Source organism: Heliangelus exortis, chromosome 3 (assembly GCF_036169615.1).
Source record: "Heliangelus exortis chromosome 3, bHelExo1.hap1, whole genome shotgun sequence".
NCBI classification, from domain to species: Eukaryota; Metazoa; Chordata; class Aves; order Apodiformes; family Trochilidae; genus Heliangelus; species Heliangelus exortis.
In genome coordinates this window covers 50454072-50476482 of record NC_092424.1, presented here as the reverse complement: position 1 = coordinate 50476482, position 22411 = coordinate 50454072, and the positions used below count along the sequence as shown (strand labels likewise).

Here is a 22411-nt window from a genome sequence, read left to right as displayed (position 1 = left end):
TGGTATCTTGTAAATTACATTCACTAACTTTTACAATCTGAGCTTATTAGATGAGGAAGACAACCGAACGTAGCAGGAAGCAAGCCCAGATGGTTAACAACATTACACAGCACTTCAGCCATAGTCCAGTTAATTCAACCTCACTTTCACATGGAAATGTGGAGTCAAAAGCATGTATACGTGGTTATAACACCACGGGCACAGTATGATCAGAGAAGTAAGCACAGAAAGATGCTCACATGGCAGCATACCATATTGATTGGAGGAAAGGAAGAGAGGGGTGCAGTAAAAAAATTTAATAAGCTTTGATGGACTGTGAATTGGACAGGAACCAGTCTTTCATTTCTGCAGGTAGGGAAGAAAAGTGGATTTCCAAGATGCTGGCATGTAAAGTAAAAGGATTTGGCGAGAGCCCAAGTATGAAAAACAGAAGGAAATCAATAATGACCCAAGAGTGAGATGAGAAAACAGAGTGGATAACTGAAGATAAAGAAGGAGGGGGGTGTGTGTGTGTGTGTGTGTGTGTGTGTGTGTGTGTGTGTGTGTAAGACACAGATTTAGAATCCAAAGATCTTCAGACAAGCAATAGAATGGTAAAAAAAAGTCATCACTCACACTTTTCCTGCTTTCTCAGCATCCCTATATAGTAAATAATAAAAAAAGGAAACTCCAGTCACAATAATGTAGTAAAAAATTCTATTATTTCTGTATTTAATATGATTTTGAACTCTACAGAAAGCTGCATTTTGATGTTTCCTCAAGGTGCTGTCTGCTGAAAGCTCTTAATTTAAATATTTTTAGAGGGCAAGTTTGCTCAAGTTTGAAGACGTGTTAAACTATGTAACTTTGAAACAAACAAAAATAATTACTCTGTAGAGACGAAAAATATTTTTAAGGGCCCTCATGCAGGAAGAACTGAGCACTCAAAGAAAAAAACATTTTTAAAAATGAGAAGTAGCTTCAAGAATCACTGGAAAACAAAACAGCTGAACATCTTGGAAAAAGAGTAGATTTTACTGTCAAGAGTGCATTTTAGTACTTACTTTACTTACTTTACTTACTTTAAATAAGTTTGTTCATGTGACAAATTGTGCATCTATGATGCCTCAAATGAACAGTGCAGGAATATGTTTGCAATGCAACAAGAAGCTGAAATCAAAACAACAAAACCAAAGTCATGCAAGATTCTTCTGTCACCTCTCTCTAAGTATGCACTGGAATATATGCAGTTCCAAGGCTCTCTTCATTAGTTTCTCCCTTTCAAGACATGCAAGCAAATATAAAAGTTGTAAAGAGTACCTAAAACTGCATGCAAATACAAAAAAGTATCTAACACTGCTCTAACACAATGATTGGTACCTTTATAGAGAAGTTAATTCTATAGTTAAGACAATAATGAAATGAGCAATAAGCATATGTTAATATAGTTTCATGAAATTAGAGCATTTCCTTGCCACAAAATAGATGTGTTACTAACTGTCACTAACAATTTATAATGCAGAATATTCTTAACAGCTGTTTTAAAAGCAAAGAATATGTAGCCTTCGGGAGTTTTCCACTTATGCTTTTATTTGGAAGCAAAAGAAGTTTAAGAAGGTTCCCTTTTGCCCAGCCCACTTAGACCCATGACATGGTTCATTACTTCTCAAACCACAACAGTACAACAGCTTACAGATATAGAGGAGTTTAAAACTCAGTGTTGCACATGGGGAGAACTGAGAAAGTCTTAAAACACAGTCTCCCTCCCGAGCAGTTCTATAAGCACAAAAAAAAAAAGACCTGGTGTGTACGGACATGAGCATGAACTTCTCAACTAGGCTCTGCTGCAGAAGAAAACATACCGTGTCACTACAACCTGTATTATTTCCTTTATTTAGAGTTATGCAAATTACACACTCACACACAAGATAAACACTCAGACAACATCAAATTAACCTCATCTGCATTGCATTCTTACTTCTAGCATAACAACGCTAGAAATGCTATGCTGCTTAGCTGTTTTTAGGGAAAGAAAATACACTGTGGGATCTACTAATCAAAAGGAATTCTCTAGAAAACTTTTTTGTTACAGAAAGACTAAAATGTTAAGTTTGTTAAAAACATATATATATATATAATTATGATATAGAAGTCTCTCACGTATTTTCTTATAAACTTGTTCCCAACTTCAGCAACAAAATACGTTATCTGGAGAATTCTTGCTTAAAAGTTTGGGTCTTAATCCTGCAACTGCTCTGCACTGATAAAGCCCCACAAACATCAATGGTGTCCCACTGAGGTCAACAATGCAATATTGCTGGAAGGTCACAAGCCTTGTGCCTCCACAGCATTTTATTTCCAATCTGTTTAACACCTCTCCAAATATTTTGGCATACATATACAAAACAGAAGGGGGGGGGGGGGGGAAGAGGATAATTACAGACAGTAATTTTCCAGATAATTACTATCTGTGTATTTTGAGATTAAAATATTAAACACTTCTAGATTACTTTCCTCTTCCTATACAGGCTGTTATTGTTGTATACTAACAGCAATGATTTTTAAAGACCAAAACAGTTTCCATGTGTTGAAAAAGCACTGCCATTGTTTTCTTTAACAAATAAATCAGTTTTGCCTTCAGGTTCTCAGAGCCATAGACAGTTCTGGCAATAATCAATTTTTTTTTATATTTTGGAGCTCAACATTGGTTTTTATGTCAGAAAGCTTTCCCTGCTGTGTATGGGAACAGAATTTCACTATAACAGGCTTTCCAGCCATTACAGTTGCAAAGCAAACACACATACACACACACACACACAAAAACCCAAAAAACAAACAAACAAAAAAAAACAAAAAACCAAAAAAACCAACAAAAAACGACAAAACATACTGTAACTCTATTTGTTACCCAGGAAGTTTTTACAGTGAAACTGAAAGTCCATACAGTATACATTGCTCTACCGGACAGAAGAGTTTTCAAAAGGGTGGTAGAAGAAACTGATGGAAAATACCACAGGATCAGAGGATCCAACATAAGCAGACTGCAGAAAACAACATTCTCCTATGTCTCAAAAATAACAGCAGGAGGCCAAGCAGGTGTAGCTGTCTCTGAACTTGCAGCACCGTTACAACAGAAGACAACTGCCATAACACAGGCTCCAAACTACATAAACGTCTAGGACACAGACTTGACCAGAGGGGAAAGACCAGGAGCAAAGAAAAGAGATGCCGACTAATTGAAAGTAAGATCGACAATGACAGCTCTGAATAGAGAGAAAGTGTTATCTTATCAACCTGTTATCTCAGCCTGGATTTCATGCAAGTGACCCCTGCAGAACTGTACCGAAGAACATCAATGAAGAGCACTCGCCTAACACCTTCCCCGTTCAGCACGGGGACAGCACAAGCCATCGGACAGGGCAAGGAACGCCGAGTCCCGGGCAGCCACTCGCGGCAGCCTGACTCTCTCTAGCCTTGACAGTTCCGCTCCTCTCCCAGCGGCACTACCCCTCCCCTTCGGAGGGCGCAACGCGGGGCCGGGGCCGAAAGCGAACGTTTAAGACCCCCAGCGGACTGCTGCCATCCTACCCAAAAACCACCACCTCGGTCTCTTCGGGTTGTTTTCCAAACCCCGGTAGCTCCCATTGCGTTTAGCCGGGGCCTGAAAGACCGAGAGACGGTCGCTGCGCACCCGCCGACACCACCGCTCCTTCGCCCGCCCTGCGAGGGGCCTCGGAGCGGCCGGAGCGAAGCCAGAGGGACGCCGAGCCCGGTGCGTGTGGAGGATCACGGGTTCTCCGGAGCTGCCGCCGCGGCTCCGCCTCAGCTCGCACAAGAGGCGGCGGGAACGGGGCCGGAGAGAAGGGGGCGGGGAGGCGGCGGTCTGACAACAGCCGCGGCCGCCGCACAGCTCTTCCCCTTCGGGACCGCCATCGGCGCCGCCCCTCCCGCCGCATCTCCTCCCGCAACAACAGCCGGGGCCCGCCCTGCGCCAGCGGCCGCCGCCCTCCGCCCGGCTGCGGGACAGCATCGGCTCACGCCGCGCCGTCCCGGGAGGGACCCGAACGGACACCCAGACACACACCCCCCGGCTGGGCGCCGCCTTCGCCTCCTCCCCCCGCCGGCGCGGCTCCTTGACAGTTGGTGGCTCGGCAGGCGCCGCGGGAATGCGAAGTGCGTGCGGCCGAGCGGCCGGTAACGGTCGCCCCGGCGGCTGAGGCCCCGCCCGCCCGCGCCCCCCGCCCCGGACTCACTGCGGAGGTTGTGGATGAGCTCGGAGTGGCTGGCGCCTCCCGACTTCCAGGCCATCGCTAGACACACTCTGCGGAGCAGGTACAGAGCCGCCTTCAGCGCCGCGACTGCGCACAGCAGCTTCCCTAGGAAGGACACAACCTCCAGCGCCGACACAGGCGCCGCCTCCTCGCCTCCTCCTCCTCCTCCTCCCCCCCCCGTTGCCGCCGCCGCCGCCGCCGCGGCTGCCGCGTGCTCGCCGGGAGGAGGGGCCACGCGCCCACCGCCCCGCGCGCCCGACATTCTCCGGCCGCTGCCGCCGCCGCACCGGCCCCGCGCGGGCCCCCGCGCATGCGCGCCCACCGCCCCCAGGGGCGCGCGTGGGGAGATCCCCGCATGAGGGGCGGGGGTGGGGTTGCTCTGCAGCCGCCCGTCAGGGGCCGGGCCGGACCGGTCTTGTCCCCTCCCCGCCCCTGCCGGTGCCCGGAGACCGCTCCTGCAGCCCCCGCGAGGGAGCCGGCCTTCTCTCCGCCCGCCGCAAGCAGCCGGCAACACACGAGCGCGGTTACCCCCGCCGCTGCGTTGCGGGTTGCGGAGGAGCAGCACGGCGCGGCGGAGCACAGATGTAGTCCGAGCCCCTGTGCCGGTAGCGCCCTCTGGAGCCCAACCGCCGAGGCCCGAGCTCGTTTCTTCCTACAGCGGCAGCTGTAGGGCTCAGCGCGGGCTCAGCGGCTCCTGCCGGTTGGCGAGTTCGGATGCAGGGGCCGCGGGGCCAGAGGGAGGGCGAGGGTGAGGCTGCGGCTGCGGGCGTCGAGACGGGACTCTACGGCTCTGGGGGCTGGGGTTTGTCAGCTTAGGGGCTCCGCTAATGAATGAGGTGGCGAAACGGCACGTCGGTGCTCCCCGCCCCTGCTGCTGGCTGCTCTCGAGGAATGAGCCGCCACACCCCGCGTACCTAAGAAGGGCGGCGGGCGGCAGAACCCGGGTACCGGCCGGGTATCTCCTCCCGCCCCAGCTCCTCCGCCCTCGTATTGGCCCAGCGTGAGCCCCGCCGCCGGTGCGACGGAGCCAATTAGCGCCGTGCCGCGGTGCCGCGTTTTGCATGGGGCGAGGCTATTGGTCCCCGGCCAGCCGCGCGGGCCAGGCCTACGTGTTACGGGCTGCCATTGGCCAGGTGGCACGAGCGCTGCCCCCGCCGCGGCGGTCGCTGCAGGAGGCGGGAAGGGGGGAGCTGCCCGGGGCGGGGGTGCGGGAGCTGCCCGGGGCGAGGAGGTGTGACTGTGTGACTGAACGCCTGGAAAATAAGACCAAAAATGAGTTAGCACTTGCCTTCTATGGCTAAACACTGGCCGTGGTGGATAAAGGAGCAGTAACTGTCGTTTTCTACCTGGACTTGAGCGCAGGATTTAGCGCTGTCCCACACGGCATCCTGGCCTTTAAATTGGAGAGATGTGGACTTGAAGGGTGTGACACTCAGGGAATAAGGAATGTAATGGATGGTTACGCTCAAAGAGTTGCGGTCACCGTCTCAATGTCCAAGTGGTTGAGTGAGAAGTGGCATTCCTTAAGGGTCAGTACTGGGACTGGTGCTCTTTGACATCTTTGTTGGTGACACGGATGCAAGTGCACCCTCAGCAGGTTTGCTGACAACACCAAGCTGTGTGGTGTGGTTGACACACTGGAGGGCAGGAATGACATCCAGAGGAACCTGGACAGGCTGGAAAGGTGGGTCCATGCAAACTGCATGAAGTTCAACAAAGCCAAGTGCAAGGTCCTGAACCTGGGTCAGGAGAGTCCCAAGCACAATTACAGGTTGGGTGGAGAATGGATTGATAACAGCCCTAAAAAGAACGACTTGAGGGCAGTGATCGATGAAAAGCTCACTATAAGCTGGCACTGTGTTCTTGCAGTTCAGAAAGCCAACTGCATCCTGGGCTGCATCAAAAGAAGAGTGGCCAGCAGGTCAAGGGAGGTGATTCTCCCCCTCTGCTCTGCTCTTGTGAGACCCCACCTGGAGTACTGTATCCAGTTATCCAGTTCTTGAGTTCCAAATACAAGAAAGACATGGAGCTCTTGGAGTGAGTCCAGAGGAGGACCTCAGAGATAATCAGAGAGCTGGGGCACCTCTCCTATGAAGACAGGCTGAGAGAGCTATATTTGTTCAGCCTGGAGAAGAGAAGGTTCTGGGGAGACGTTATAGCAGCCTTCCAGCTGAAGGGGTCCCAAAGGAAAGCTGGGGAAGGGATTTTTTACAAGGGCATGGAGTGATAGGACAAATGGTATCAGCTTCAAACTGGAAGAGGGTAGATTTACAACAGATATTAGTAAGAAATTCTTTCCTATGAGGGTGGTGAGACACTGGCACAGGTTGCCCAGGGAAGTTGTGGCTGCCCCCTCCCTGGAAGTGTTCAAGGCCAGGTTGGATGGGGCCTTGAGCATCCTGGTCTAGTGGGAGGTGTCCCTGCCCATGCAAGGGGGTTGGAACTAGATGATCTTTAATGTCTCTTCCTTAAACAAACCATTCCATGATTTTGATTGTAGTATCAGTGGCATATTACTAGTGTGATACTGTTGTAGGACGGAGTTAAAATTGAAGTTCCTTTTAAAAGATGTCTGGGCCACAAAATCAGCAACTCAGAATTTAATAAATGCAATGTGGCCTTTACTCTGTCTCAATGTAGGCACATGATGAAATAGCAATCTAAAAGGAAAAGTAGCTCATCCAGGTCTTCCCACAGCCAGTACCGTAATGCAGATAATTTTACAATTACCTTCCTGGAGTTACGTGGTATTCTTGGGTACTCCTAAATTCCTTAATGATTAATTTTGCCACCGATATTATTTTTCTGTCTGTTATTTATGTATGTTTCTATCGTTTGTAAGGGAAAGCCAATTCCATTATTGCAGTTTTGGGAAGCCTGGTGTCAGTGCTGTGACTTTTGCATTTGTGCCCCCTTCTGGTGCTTGTGAAGGAGCTTCCGTACGCCCGCGACTACAGATTTCCAGGGCTTCCTCTCTTAACCAGGCACAGTAGCACAGCTATGCCATCTATTTGGTACGAGACAGCAGTTTTTGGTTCTTTGCTCTTGAAACATGAGACTAGCGACAGACAACAGTGCCTTGTATAAACATTAGAGAAAATCAGGCATCATCCAGCACATACAATTTCAAATATTATATTGGTTCTTAAAAGCATTCCTGTTACAAGGACACACACAGCCTATCATACCACCATGGGAGTCACAGTAAAGTTGTATTCTGTATGAGAACAACTTTTCCATTCACATACACAGAATGTGAGCAATAAGCCTGTTCCAGCTCCGCATAATGTATATACTGCATCCCATCATTGTTGGCTCAGTTGAAGAAAATGAGGTGAAGGTGGGAATCTGATTTTCTAGCTAGCACTCAGTCCAGGGCAAATCTGACAGTTGTCCAGTGCATACACCAAGTCCTTTCCATAGACTTCCCAGAATTTTCCCATCTAGTTCTTTTAATCCTGGAAGCTTCGTTTTAATCCAATGCTTCATTCTGTATTGTCTATCTAAGCGTGATCTGGCAACCACTCTGCAGTATGAGAGACTTCCTGAGAAGAAGTCTCAGGGGCAGAGCCTGCCCCAGAATATAAAAGGTCTCTCTGTGGGCTCCTAGTGGGCTGGGAGCAAAGGAAAGAAGCTATGAAGTTAGAAGAATTCCCAAAGGGCAGCAAATACAGAGAACAGACAGACATTGTAAAAATACACACACAAAAATACTTCATTGTTTTAAATGCAAAAGACATTTTCTGTTGTCGGATGCAAGTGAACTGCATTGCTCTCACACAGAGAAGTTGTTGGCAAGAAACAAGTTGGCCCATGTTTAAAAACATTCCAGGGATACTTACCCCCTTGGGAGACCAGAAACACAAGAGAAGCCATTTACATACGAACTGACACTTCTTACCATGAACAGTGTGAATTAGGGTTAAACTTGCCATACAGTTCATAGGAAGTGCTCACCTTTATCTCATAGGAACTTGGAGTCTTGCCCAGGTGCTTTTGAGCTGAATGTACCTATTGGGCATCTCTTGGTCATCTCATTCAGAGAGTGACAACATCAGTGTGAGCCCTCCTAAGTGATCTCTAGGGTGTCTTGGATGGGTACCAGGCATATATGAAGGAAACAACATTTGGCTCTGCAGGTTTCCAAGAGCTTTAAGAGAAGCCGCATTGCCTCAAAGGGCCCAAAGAAACTAATATATACCAATAGCAGCAAGATGGACCCATTTGTGCAGTAAACAAGCATGTGGCTCCCTACCTCTTTCTGCTCTATAACCTAGGCCCTCAGTCTGGAGTTAGCATCAGTCTTTTTAAAACCTGTTAACATATCCATTAAGATAATCCTGAAAAGAACATGGAAATTCAACCCTAGAGTAAAAGATAAGTAGAAACTTTAAAAATAAGTGTCTTCTGTCCATCAGCATTTGCATGGAACCTCTCCCTCTGCTCTGACACTTCAGTATTCCTGTATCCTCTTCCCTCTCACTTGTCCAAACCAGCATGAGCTCCTTGGTCCCTGGATGCCCACTGTCAGTTGCAGACTCCACAGGGTATGGCCATCTCCTGAGACTTTCCAGGGAACCGGTGGATGGGCAGACAGCCCTGTTAGGGAAGAGGCACAGGACTGGCAGCAGTGAGGGTGGGCCATCACTTGATTGTTCTGACATGGAGAACCCACTAATTTGAAGACTGTAGGATCTGTCTCCTTTTCCACACATTCACCCACGCCTCAGTCCCATAGCTGTACTTACATATGCTTATATATAAACCCATCCCTGCTACTATTTCTGTCCCATCCCTTTCCTCCCACCTCATGAACCTATTTTTTTTTAATTCTTTGAATTTAAAAAGCATATGAAAAGCTGATCATCGCTGTCTGAGTCCATATGCTTCTGCATATACATACCATAAGCAGAAATTTCCTTGTGAAATGTTCCTGCCGAACATTTTGGCAGTTATATCCCAAACCACATTAACTGACTTCTGTACCTACACTTACTCCAACCCCTACCTCTATTCTGTTTTAAACTTAATAGTTTCTCTTTTCCTGTAGCCTCAAGCTAGTTGGATGTGTACCTTTGTTTTATATTTATATTTATATTTATATTTATATTTATATTTATATTTATATTTATATTTATATTTATATTTATATTTATATTTATATTTATATTTATATTCGTCCCTGGAGATATTTAAAAAGAGACTGGATGTGGCACTCAGTGCCATGGTCTAGTGACTGCAGCGGTAGTGGATCAAGGGTTGGACTCGATGATCTCTGAGGTCCCTTCCAACCCAGCCTATTCTATGATTCTATGATTTCCATTTCAGAAATTCAGATTATTTTGAACTCAGCATCGCTCTTTTCCCAGCCCTGCACTCAGAGAGGAGATGAGAAGGACCCAGGCAGAACAGTGATTTTCTTCATTAGGGAGCAGCAGGACTGGGACCCCTCCACAAGGGAGATGAGCCTGGAATGGGGGATTACAACACCACTGGGTCAAACTTCACCTGTGTTGTTGCAGTTTATCTGACAAAGTCATCTCTCAGATTTTTTCTGTACAGCATTCTCGAGTTTCTCATTTGGTCTGCTGTTCCTCTTTGTAATCTTTCAAATGTGATACCAAATGCTTTTTTCCCATAATTATGTACAGCAGAATCCAACACTGAACATATTAAAAATAAAAAAAAGAATGTTATTGTAATCTACTATACAGCAAGCCTTAAAACAGCTTTGCTGCATGCTGCAGTAGCATGATTATTCTACAGCTGCCAACACCTCTGGCATGCTGTACTAAGCTGCCACTGTTATTAGCCACCGCTGGGGCTAATAATGGTTTTACCAATAAGCAAAAGCAAAGTGACAAATCAGGCCCCAGGTAAATGCAGTCAGCAAGTCGTGGCTGGGTATGGGTGCTCCTACAGCACAGCTCAGGCCAGGATTGGATGCCCCAGCCCAAGTGGAAGCCCCAGGTGAGGGCAAGGAAGGCACACAGGGCCCTGGCACACTGCTCTTAAATCTGCAGCACCTTGCATAGTGACTGTACTTGTTCTAGAGATCAAACTGGGCACAACTCCAGGAGTCATGAACAGCAGTAGATATTTTGGCATCTGGAAATGTCTTTCTTAAAATATTGTTGAATGATAATTAGAGGAAAGCAGATTATAAGCAAATAGAGTGAGAGTTAGATTTATCCTGCCCTAGAACTGACAGATATCTAGTAAGTGCTTGCATTCCCAGGCCCCCCTAACCTCTGGCAGAGGGACAGGCATGCTTTCAGTTTTCTTCCCTTTCACTCACACTCCTGGCTTTAGCCAACATTTAAGGATAATCCATAACTGCTCCTTGTTGTTTCAGCTAATACATTTGGATCCCATGCCCAGAATCAGCTATGTCTAGACTTAATGCCTTCTTTAACAACCTTAGAAATATTTGATTAGGCATATTCTCCCAGTGTTTATTTCTTCCTTTTATTTATTTAAATATATTACACTGAAACAACATAGCAATGCAGTACACATCTTTCAAAATGACCAAACACAGAGAAGGTTTATTTAAAGGTTTAGAGCAGCCCTAAGTCCATCACAACTCTCCCCTCCATCATGTGGCATGCTGCCAACATTTTCTTAAAAAAAAAGAAAAAAGTGTAAGATGGGGAAGAAAAAATGTAATTCTTCATAATGAACATAACCTCTATGTCCAAACTACCGTCCTTACTACTTCACAAATGCTTTTGTACAAGCAATCCTGAGCCAAGAAGGAAACCATTCAAGAACACAAATTTAAAAATAAAAAGTAACCAGCAACAAATAATTGCCTAATAAAACATTTCAATAAAGCCAGTGTTATCTCTTCCAGTTTTAGCTGTCTGGCCTGTAGCTGTATTCTGAGACTACCTGTTGACCTTACAAGTGCTATGAGAATTACCATGGAGTTGACAGTGACTTGCAGAATTGCTTTTGGCAGCTTAGTACAGCATGCTAGAGGTGTTGGCAGCTGTAGAATAATCGTGCTACTGCAGCATGCAGCAAAGCTGTTTTAAGGCTTGCTGTATAGTAGATTACAATAACATTCTTTTTTTTTATTTTTAATATGTTCAGTGTTGGATTCTGCTGTACATAATTATGGGAAAAAAGTATTTGGTATCACATTTGAAAGATTACAAAGAGGAACAGCAGACCAAATGAGAAACTCGAGAATGCTGTACAGAAAAAATCTGAGAGATGACTTTGTCAGATAAACTGCAACAACACAGGTGAAGTTTGACCAAGCCGCTGCTGCTAATCCTGTTAAATCCACCTGATAAAACCTCAGGGAGCTGGCAGCAGTAGCTTTGAAGAACACGCAGCAGAAAATCAGGTGGTAAAAGTAGGAAGGTGATTGTGAAAAAGTCCCTCGCTGCACTGCAGGGACTGGACAGATAGTCCCACCCTCTGAAATGGCAACCCAGTTATGTCAGCCTTCAGCTCATTTTACAACCAACCTCTGGGCTCTGTCTTGCAATTACTTAGATCACAAGTCAGACGCGATGAAGGAAGTACAGGTGTGCTCATTTGATTTAATATGCTACTTAGGACAAAAAAAAACAATAGTTGCACTTCTGTGCAGGTAGGAATCTAACAAGGGTGGAGAGTATCACTTGCAGATACTTAGAAGCAAATTGATACCAGAGACGATTATCTGCTGTAAAAGTCATTGATTCTGAGAAAAGCTGAAGACCTTGCAATGATGATACACAGGCGTAACATTCTGGGGGGCTCTCTGCCCCCCTGAGCAGACAGGTAAACACTGGAAAATTCACCAATTCTTTATTTCTTCCTCTCCCGGACCCAGTTCTGTAAATAATGCCTGGGCGGGTGTAGCGGCGCGCTGGCCGCAGTGCCGAGACCGAACCTGCAGCATCAGGAGCCGGACAGGGCCGGGCCGGGCCGGGCAGAACCGGGCAGGGCCGTTTACCCCTGCTGCCGCCCCCCTCACGATGTTACCCCAGGACGGGGACACAGCCCCCGCGCCTGCTCCCCTGGGCTGCATTTTAGCGAACATCCGGAGCCGATGCTGCGATCTGTCAGCGCCGGTAAACGCGCTCACCTGGTGCTTTGCAGCTGCAACATCCGACGGGACCGGGCCAGGCACCGCCCCGATCCCCGCCATGCCCAACCCAAGCCCCAGCCCGCCGAGTCGCGTTCGCTGCCGCGCCGCCGCATTCCTGTCCCTCCGCGCTCGCCGTCGCGCCGCAGCCAATCAGCAGCGGCGCGGCGGGGCAGGCGGCAGCGGCGGGAGCCGGTTCGCGGCGGCAGCGGCCATGGAGGAGGTGTGCGCCAGGTTCGTGTCGCAGAAGATCAGCAAGACGCGATGGCGGCCACTGCCCGCTGCCGCGCTCCAGCCCCCGGACCTCTTCGCCACCGGCTCCTGGGACAACGAGGTAGCGGGCCCGGAGGTGCGGCGCGTCCTTCCCGCTGGGGTGTGGGACCGGCGGCGGTGCCTTTGCCCCTTCGGTCTCCGCCGCTCCGCGTGGGAGAGAAGAGCCGGAGCTTCCCGGAGCCAGTGCCCGTAGCGGCAGTCCCGGTGCTCCCCCGGCTACGCCTTCCTCGCGTCCCTAAGGAAGGCGGGGGCCGCCCCGCTGCTCGGCGATGTTGTCCCGCCGGGAGAGCGCTTCCCCGCGTCCGGCTGCGGCTTCCTCAGTGTGCGGCCTCCGGCCTGCTGCTTCCCCCGGCTGTGGGCAAGAAGGCGGTGACAGCTTGGCTGGTTTGTTTTTCTATGCTTTCTAAAGAGCTTTGGAATAAAAGTGATGGTATGGTTTCCTTACAGGACAACAGGATCTCCATTTGGTCTGTTGGGGAGTTTGGAAATGTGGGTCTCAATGGTGAATATCAAGGAGAACCTCAGCTGCTGTGTGACATCAGGCACAACGGTGATGTTATGGATATGCAGGTAAAACAGCAGTGTTGAATTTTATAAGGGCTTCTCGCTTCAGAGAAATTAAGTGATACTGAACTCTCAAAATGCTGAGATGCACAAAAAAATTCTTACTAAGAAAGTCAAAACCAACCAGTTTAATTTTGTGGGTTTGTTTTGGTTTGGTTTTTTTACTATGCCTGCCAATAATTCTGTTCACTCTTAAAATAAAAGTTATCGTCTTGATGCTGCCATCAACTAATAGCATGTTTATTATCCCTCTTCAGTTTTTGGATCAAGAGAGAATTGTGGTTGCCTCATCAACAGGAACTGTAACTGTATTCCGTTATCATCAAAATAACCAGGTGAGTAGCTTGTTCTTACTTTAAGATGCTGTTTTATATAATACAGGTCGCTTTAGACTTGGTGTAAGATTTCTCAAAACTACTAGAGCAAGAAGGGTTTGCATATCAACATTTATATTTGAAGTCTGTTAGAAAAAGCTTTATCTTTATACACATAATGAAAGACAAAAAGCATTTTGCACACATACTATGTAAATTAGATTCCAGCGTCAGACTGGGGTATGTTAGTATATATCTGTAATCAAATAGTCTTTTTACTGGAAACATAACTTCAAGGGTTTAGATTGATTTGGAAGAGAGAGTGTTAATGTACTTGTACCTGCCTTATTAAGAGTTTTTGCATTCTTAAACTAAGTTATTATTAATAATTATTAATGTTGGATTTCTTCCCACAAGTATAATGCAAGGGAAGATATGTAAACTATCATCTTTTGCTTTGTTTATAAAATCACTGGAAGTAAAAGTGTAATGACTTAAATAAATTTATAGTGAAGACTAATAGCTGTTAGTAGTTTGATGTGGTACCTAAAAGAAACTAAATTCTTTGCAATAAAAATCTGACTTTATATTTTGTAGAGGCCTCGGCTCATATCCTTTGGTCCAGGGAGAGATTAAAGGGCTAAGTCTAATAAAAAGTATTTCACAATTCCTAAGTAGATTGTGTTCTGTCTGATTTCTAGCTCATGTGAAAAAGGTGGTTCAGAGAAGATATGATCAGTGCCTCCTTGAAGGATTGTGTGCTCAAGAGTTGAGGAAAATTTCTATCTCTGATTTTTATTTGTACAGGAGATTCTCATTCCTGTGAGGTAGTGTGGCTTTCCTGGAGCTTGTTTCTGGGTTTGTGAGTATCCTGAAAGCTTTGGTATGTCAGGATCCTTATTTACAGCAGAATTTCATGTCTGGTTATTACTTAGACTTTGTCTGCCAACCAGCGGTGGGAGAAAGCCCATTATCATGTGGGTCAAAGCACATCTTGTGGGGGAGCAGCGTGTACCGGAGTTATCTGCAGCAACCCAGAAATTGTCACTGTTGGAGAAGATGGTAGAATAAATCACTTCAGAGCTGACCAAAAGGATGCAATAAGAACTATAGGTATGTCAAATAACTCTTCAAGTTAGGTTAGTTGGGAGTGGTGCATTTGGGTTTTAGTTTCTCAAATGGTAACAAAAATGAAAAGCGTAAGTCGGTGTTTGTATTAAATTGCATTAAATATTCAAAGTTGAATGTGTTTGCTACAGATTATTCCTGTAATCCTCTATATTTCAGGTGCTTGAAGTGTATTTCAGATGTATTTATTCATTTAGATACTTGCAAATTAATATTTTAGTTGTTGGAAAAGTTTCAGGCCTAACATTCTCCAATTCATCTAGAATTGTTAAAGTGTTATGAAAGTATACATGAAATATGGTTAGATTTCAAGAAGTATTGTGCCCTAAGTTCTTCATAACTGGAGGTCAGTGAAACAGTCATTTCAATTGCTATTTCTACTAAGATTAACCCTCGCAGTGTCGTATTCAAAATCAGTTATTTCTCTGTGTCTAAAGGAACACCAAGAACTAGAAATCACTGTACCCTTTTTTTTTTGCCAGATGTCGTGGCTTAGAGTGATCATTTCTCCTTTAGTTTTAAGCTTCATTATTTCTTAGTAATAGATTGTGTGGTAAGAGTAAGGTAAGTTTGTGAAAGCCATCAAAGCTTGGTTATTCTCAACTCTTCAATCATGGAAATAGAATACTAATTGGAATGAAATCGAAATGGAATTTAAAAGCAGAAATAATTTAAAAGATGGTAACACAGTGTCTGATAATGGCATTATTAAATTGGGACTTTCTCCCTGAAACTACAGTTTGACACAGCACCTCTGTTTCTCCTCAAGAAAATCTTGCCTCTAATGTCTGAAGAGGTTTACATAGCAATAAGTCAATTAAGGAAGGAAGTGCTCTGAGAGTTCTAGAGAGGGTATTTATAAAGCTATGCACACACACACACACAAAAATGTTAATTACATACAGTCCTTTACTGAAGCTCCTAGACAATCACTGTAGAAAATCTTCCATATTTAAAAAAAAAAAAAGTATTGGGGCATGAGGCAGAAACACAGTAGTTTCTCCTTTGAGGGACAAGAACATTAATTTAAAGGATTATTTTATTTTTAAATTCTTGTACTTACAGATTCTGATGTAGTGTTGTAGTACAAGTTTGATAGTCTAGGAAGAAAACAGATGTCCTCACACAATTTTTTTTTTTCTGGGCGTTTGCTCAGATGCTTACGTACAGATTTAATAATGTTCAGAATGTAAATTGTTAGTTTACATAGTGCTTACTTGATAGTACTATGTATAAAAATGCTCATTTTGTAGTGGTAGCATCAGCCTGTGTTATGCTGCAGTAAGATTTTGCATTGAGATTTGCTGGCACATAAACATATAAGAAATTACATGTGTATTAATTGAGAAATGTCTTTTTTGAAATGGGAAAGGAAATTTTAAAATAGGAATGTTCTATAAAAAAGTCAGTCCTACCTATGGCCTGGTAACTGAAGCTTACATGGAGGGGACAAGCATAAGCTCATTGACTAGAGCTTGTTTTACAGTGAAAGCTGGAGAAGGAGGTGAGAACATCTTGAAAGATGCTGTCAAGTTCTTAAGAAAGATGTCTGTTCTTAAGAATAGAGCTCTGTAGTGAAAGCAATGCTTTGTACTGATCCTCCATTCAATGACATCTTGACATTTCCTAGGTGCTGAATTGAACCCTCAACTTAAAAATCTTGAACCTCGTGAAATATTTGTAAAGGAGTACCTTTTTGTTATTGTTTAATGGATTTAAGAGTATAAAACTAAGTTGGTATGTTTAGAGTCAATCATGGCAGGGAAAAAACAATCTCAAGTTAGAGATGATAATAAAAATATTTTGAATCCATAAAGATACACCATTGCTAAATCATTTACTGTTATTCTGTCACAAAATGTTAAATCTTTTAGAACTTCAGTAATTTAACATTTCCTTTTAAAGGTGTTGTGGGTTTTTTTGTTTGGTTGGTTGTGCTTGTTGGGGTTTTGTTTGGGTTTGTTTTTTTGTTTTTTTGTTTTTTTTTCTTTTTTAAAAGACTAATATCTGTAACAATGTATCAGTGTAATTTGTCCATCTTGGAATCAAAAAATGTCTACATCTTATACAGAAAAAAATTCTATGTTTACAGTATGGACCTATATATGGACTTTAAAATACTTGCGGTGAAAGTAGACTTAACAGTGTTACAGCATCAGAATAAAATTTAAATAACAGAAGGAAAATATAGGAATGTTGTGTCAAAGTTATTCTCTCCTAAAGATTCAAAAGTTTTTATCTCAGTGTGGTGAAGTGTTTGACATTGTAAATTATTCTGACCAAAACAAATGCTGGAGAGAAGGACTTGAAACAAAGACATTTGCCATTTAGTTACTAATATTCCGAAGCAAAGCAGAATTCTGGATTGGCTTTAGGGATGGATGGGGATAGTTGTCACATTGACAGGTCTTGGTCTATAGAAAGTTGGTGAAGTAAGTGCTTCTGTATGCAACTGTGATGTTCTCAGCCAGGGTTACAGAGTTTTGTGTTCAAAATAGGAATTGCATTTTGAAAAGCTACATAGCTTGCCTCTTGTCAGTTGATGCAGAGCATACAGAGAAAAAACTTTTGAAGACCATGGACCTGGTTAAATGGATTCCTTGTAGGAACTATAGAAATAAATGTTATGGATCAACAATTAGTTCTTTCAGCACTGGAGCTTATTAAATACAGCTTCTTACTTAAAGGAAGCAAGGGTTCCTATTTCATAGGGTACCCTTGTGATGCTTAAAATTATCATGATACTGGTCTGTCTCTGCCCCTGAAAATCCAGAGAGGTTGTAGCCATGTTTCAGCATCTGTGTTCTGCTTTCTAAAAAGAGTTGTTTTGTCATAAATAGAGACTAGCATGCTGCAGGTTTACCTGAATGCTGTCCTCATTTCTCTTGCAGACAATGCAGACAGCAGCACGCTCCATGCAGTGACTTTCCTTCGCACAACTGAGATCTTGACAGTAAATTCAATTGGACAGTTAAAAGTATGGGACCTCAGGCAGCAAAGAAATGAACCATCTCAAATATTTTCTTTGTAAGACCTTTTTTATTTTGACATATTTACTGAGAAGCATGTGCTATTTTATATAATCTGATTTAAATTTTTCCTGGTATGTTCTTGACAATGGGATGATAAATTGTTCTGGTTTTAAAAGGTTTTTAACTGCTTGAATATTTAAATAATCAAATGCAGACTCTGCTTAATGGCTGAATTATTATTTTTCCTGAGCACTGTATTTAGGTGATCTGTTTTATGATTTAACTCTTGAAGGACTATTGCACTGGTACACTGTAACGCTTTTAGTATATGTTGAAACTGTAATTATAGCATGAATTTCAGAGTAATCTTCTTATAGAAAATATAGATATACTTAAGAGAATTATCTGTGTGCAGGGTTTTCTTTATTATTTCTTAGTAATAGATTGTGTGTAAAGCTGTCAAGCCCTGTGTGGATGCCTGTATACTGCAGAGCACAGAAGGTCATGCTCATCCAGTCGAATCCTCACGTTATTGCCATGCCTCTGATTTCCAGTAGATGTCCCGTGATCAGATGCTACAGTGATGGAAGCTGCAGTCGATACTGTTACCTTGTTCCTCAAGGTTCCTAGGGAATAAAAAGAAAAAAAGAAGCTGAGTGAAGAATTAATATTTGTTTGGGTTTTTTTTTCTTTCTTCTGTGCAGGACAGGTGACAGAGTTCCACTGCACTGTGTGGACAGGCATCCTAATCAGCAGCATATTGTAGCCACAGGGGGCCAAGATGGGATGCTGAGTATATGGGACATCAGGCAGGGTACTATGCCAGTGTCCCTGCTAAATGCTCATGAAGCTGAAAGTAAGTGTTTGAAATGGAAGGGGGAGAAGGTGGCATTTTATAAATTTTTCTAACGTCTGTAAAAAAACTTGGGGTGTTGTAGCTACCACAGAAAACAATCACATATGTTGTTGTCCACTTGGCTTCAGTTTATTCCTTCTTTGCATATGAGGCTTCTTACCTAAAAGCCAACTCTATCTAAAGCTAGAACTAGTAAACAGCTCTAATGAGTCATTAGATGCATTTAATCAGAATGGGTGTTTCTAGAAAGGCAGGTATATTAGTAGGTATATAAATGTGTGCTATGGTATAGTAAACCAAAAAAGGCAGTTACTGTAACAAACTTGAAAATGTGAGGAAGGAGAGGAAAGTGAAGATAGTATAGATCCATTTGGTGCCTCCAAAATGCTGAAACAGCTCACTGTCCTGCTAACTTCATATGAACAAGATAGTGAGAAATTTTCAGTACAAAATTGTTTTGATGCCATAATTATATTTAAAGAGCAAAAGTATTTGTTGAGATGTTAAGTTTTACTGACTTAAATATCTTTTCCCCATTTGGTATTTAGACAATAATGATGTGTGTGATGGGAAGGAGTGCATCTGTGTGCAGATTAAAACTTAATAGTAGAGTTGATGTAATGAGAAAGTATCGAACAGCTAAATGAAGAGAAGATGTTAACCTTTAACAATTTTCATAGTACTGAAATTGGTTTTTTCTGTCTTTTAAAATTATAATTATTTTTCTTTTTCCTTCTCCCAGGGGAGGGAAAAACTTAGAGTTAATATGTAAGGGTGGGGGTTTTGTCTCCTACCCACACACACTTAAGAATGGAAGGTCTTGGTGGGGGCCTGAGTTCTTCTAAGTGCATGCCCACATCATAGTAAGCAAAGTACTTGATACTTGCTCTGAAGTTGTTTGTTTTTGGTTTGATACTTCCAGTGTGGGAAGTTCACTTCCATCCCTCCAACCCTGATCACTTATTTACGTGTTCTGAAGATGGAGCTCTTTGGCACTGGGATACTTCCACAGACATATCTGAAAAACCATCCTTTCTTCATCAAGGTAAAGTGGTTTGAAGTCAGTCTGCAGTAAATCTGTCATTTGGCAACATAATCAAAGTCAGTGTTCTCACATGACCCAATTAACACAGTCCTAGTATAAAAAATTAAAAACTGTTTTGTTTTCTTAGAAGTCCTGATAGGCACTGATGAGAAAGCTACTTGTAGGGTTAAAACTGATGTGCAGAATTTTTGTGGTCTGTTTTTTTTGGGTTTTTTTTTTTGGTTTGGTTGGTTGGTTGTTTTTTTTTTTTTTTTTTTTTAAGGGGCACATTTAACATTTCAAAGATAGGTTATGTTCACTTTTATCTGCATAAAAAAAACATATGAAGGCAGCCTAAATGACACTCTGAGAAGATATATAAAAAATGTATAATACCAAAATAATTCTTATATTAGTAGGATAGTGGAATTGTGAATTTATTATTCATGGTCATAATTGGAACTTCCAGTGAATGAAACTGGAAAATGTTCTTTTGTATTTTGTCAGGATTTTAATTTGAGATTGTACTGACTTAATATAAACATTTATTTTCACATTTTAGTCACAAGAACTGTTTAATTGCTTGCCACTTCAGACTGTAAACATGGGGGAAACTTTCAGATGTCATCTGCCTTTGGGCTCAAAGTTGCCATTCAAAGCTCAGTTCCAAAAATGGGAACAATAGAATAACCAATTAAGTTGATAACTAATTGATTTTTTTTTTCTTGGGTCTGTTCTGACTGTAGTCTCTGGCTAGAAAAACTTGCAGATACTTTCACTGTTTTTTCAACAAGATAGGTTCATATCTATACTGACCTATTTGTCTTAAACAAGGGCAGAGCTGGGAGCAGCTTTCCCTAATCACTTCAAGTCCTTTATTTTGTTTTTATTAAGCTATTTTTTCCTTTGCTTTCCAAAGAAATTACAGCATCTGTTAACTAATCAGAAAATTGACTTAAAATGATATTCCTGTTATGTCTGCCCTGTACCTACTACGTTCCTTCAGATTCTGAGAATATAAAAATTAAATTGAAATTTACTTTTCTCTCTTCCCTCTTTCCCTCTCCTTCTTTCAGGAGGAAGAAGTACTGCCTACTTTTCCCACAATACCATTAACCAGTCTGTAATAAGTGCCTGGCTAAGCAATGATCCTGCCAAGGACCGCATAGAAATCACCAACTTAATTCCAAATCAGACTTTGTCTGTGAATAGTTTAGATATTTTGGGACCATGCCTAGTATATGGTACTGATGCAGAAGCTATCTATGTGAACAGGCAGCTTTTTGCATGAAGCAATTCCAGTCTCTTTTGGAAGAACTGATCACCTTGAGCAACTGAGAAAAGTCAGATTCATTCTTAATGATACTCATTAATCTGTTACTATGATGAGGGGAGAGGCCTACTCTGTGGTCCTGGTACTGCAGAAGAAATGTAAGGTACCTCTGATTCTGAAAGCTGTCACTTGTTATTGGCATCCCCAGGATGGGTAACCTGTTTCTTCCCCAACTCCTGTTTGATTTTGGTAAGCAGTAAGGTAGTTTCTAGGGCAAGCTATTTGCTGTAAACTGATGTCCGTATTCCACGTGTGCCTATGAAGTGAAGAAAAGGTAACCCCCCCAATTTTTAATTTTTTAATTTTTTTTCCAGTAAAGATATTTTTCAAGTATTCATTCTATGGGGCTCTTTGAAATTCTTTTTGTCACCTGAGAGAGGTGGGGTTTTTTTATGTATTTAAGGGACATTACTTTTTATGTTGGTTAATGAGAATTGGAAAGGAAAGCTATTAAAGCTGTGAAATGTGAAAGGTTCTATAAGAATCTTGGCATTTTAGCATCGTTGTTTGTGATTACATGCAGCTTCATCATGGATGCTACATATTTTAACTTGGTAATGTGCTGGTAACTTAATAGAAAAGGGTTTTTGTGTAGTTAAGAGGTCATAATGGACAGATGTGTTGGCTGTGTTTTCAGGTGTGAGAATAATATGTGCTAAACTTGAGGCACAGTCTTTGTCACCATAAGAATTTCACACTGGTCTGCTGCAGTCATTGAAAAGTTAAAATTTTATGGTTAGTGTTATAACTACCTTCTGTTGCAGAAGACCCTTTATCTTTTTAATAAAAAGCTTTGCACAAGAATACTGTTCTGACTTAATTTAGTACATCTATTCGACCTTGTCATCTCTGCAGTAAGGCTGCAGAGTATTTGGGCTGATCCTGGCCATGCAAGCAGAAGGATGGCAGGAAACCGAAGGGCAGCAGCAGCAGATGAAGTTTCTAGGTTTCACATGGTATTTTCCAACAAAACCGCTTGCCAGGGTACTTCCATGTCGGGGGGAGCAGCGTTCTTATTCTCGTGTGATAAGGATACCCCACCTGATCTGCGTTTCTCCTGTGTGTGGCTGGAGCAGCTGGGTGGTGCTCTGGGTCCAGGGCTCTGCTGGCTGCGCGCAGGATGTGTGGAGCTGCCAAGAGGCGCGTTACAGGGGCTTGAATTTTGCCTCCCAGTTTGTTTCAAAACGCAACAACCCTGCCTGAAAAGCAAACTGGTCCCGGTGCATCTCTGAGTGATAACTGTGAGGTTTCCTTTCTGGGCACTTCAGCATGTGGGTCCCTACGAGTCTGAAGTTCGGGCGTTAATGGCGCCAGAGGTGCCCCGCAAAACTTTTTTCCCGTTAGGAACCCGGTGTTTATCCCTCCCCCCGGTCCTGTCAAGGAAGAAAAACGCAGTGCCTGAGAGCCGGCGGGGGATGGATGGCTGCGGTTTGTGTGGGACCCCCCGAGGAGGCTCGCTCCCTTCGTCAGCCCTCCGCGGTGCCCGGGGCGAGGGTATCCCCCGGTATCTCCCTCCCAGTCTCTCCCTCCCTCCCTTGGGAGGCGGGCGGGGGCGGCGGCCGCCGGGCTCCATCCGGGTCGGGGCTGCGGGGGGAGCACCCGCCGCGCAAG

The 22411-nt window shown here is 43.7% G+C and overlaps 2 protein-coding genes across 7 annotated transcripts in view; one reads left to right on the top strand and one right to left on the bottom strand.

Annotated features, from left to right (window-relative positions):
* The window catches only part of PCMT1 (protein-L-isoaspartate (D-aspartate) O-methyltransferase), a 33551-nt gene extending 28700 nt beyond the window's left edge, over positions 1-4851 (bottom strand). Inside the window, exons 1-2 of one of the 6 annotated variants that reach the window (XM_071740554.1) lie at positions 4779-4851; positions 4233-4355 (exon numbers count right to left, since the gene is read on the bottom strand). In XM_071740554.1, the coding sequence (XP_071596655.1) occupies positions 4233-4287 (55 nt within the window). In that variant the 5' untranslated portion in view covers positions 4288-4355; positions 4779-4851. Of the gene's footprint in view, positions 1-3581; positions 4038-4232; positions 4552-4778 lie in introns of those variants that run through there. The other 5 variants (XR_011725220.1, XR_011725219.1, XM_071740550.1 and 2 more) reach the window with 5 other exon arrangements.
* A 7616-nt stretch (positions 4852-12467) lies between these two features.
* NUP43 (nucleoporin 43) lies at positions 12468-21604 on the top strand. The gene is made up of 8 exons (XM_071740549.1): positions 12468-12670; positions 13057-13179; positions 13431-13508; positions 14423-14600; positions 17507-17642; positions 18292-18443; positions 19366-19488; positions 20544-21604. Exons 1-8 carry the CDS (start codon positions 12551-12553, stop codon positions 20756-20758), a joined length of 1125 nt encoding a protein of 374 aa, XP_071596650.1. The 5' UTR covers positions 12468-12550; the 3' UTR covers positions 20759-21604.
* Positions 21605-22411: the final 807 nt, after the last annotated feature.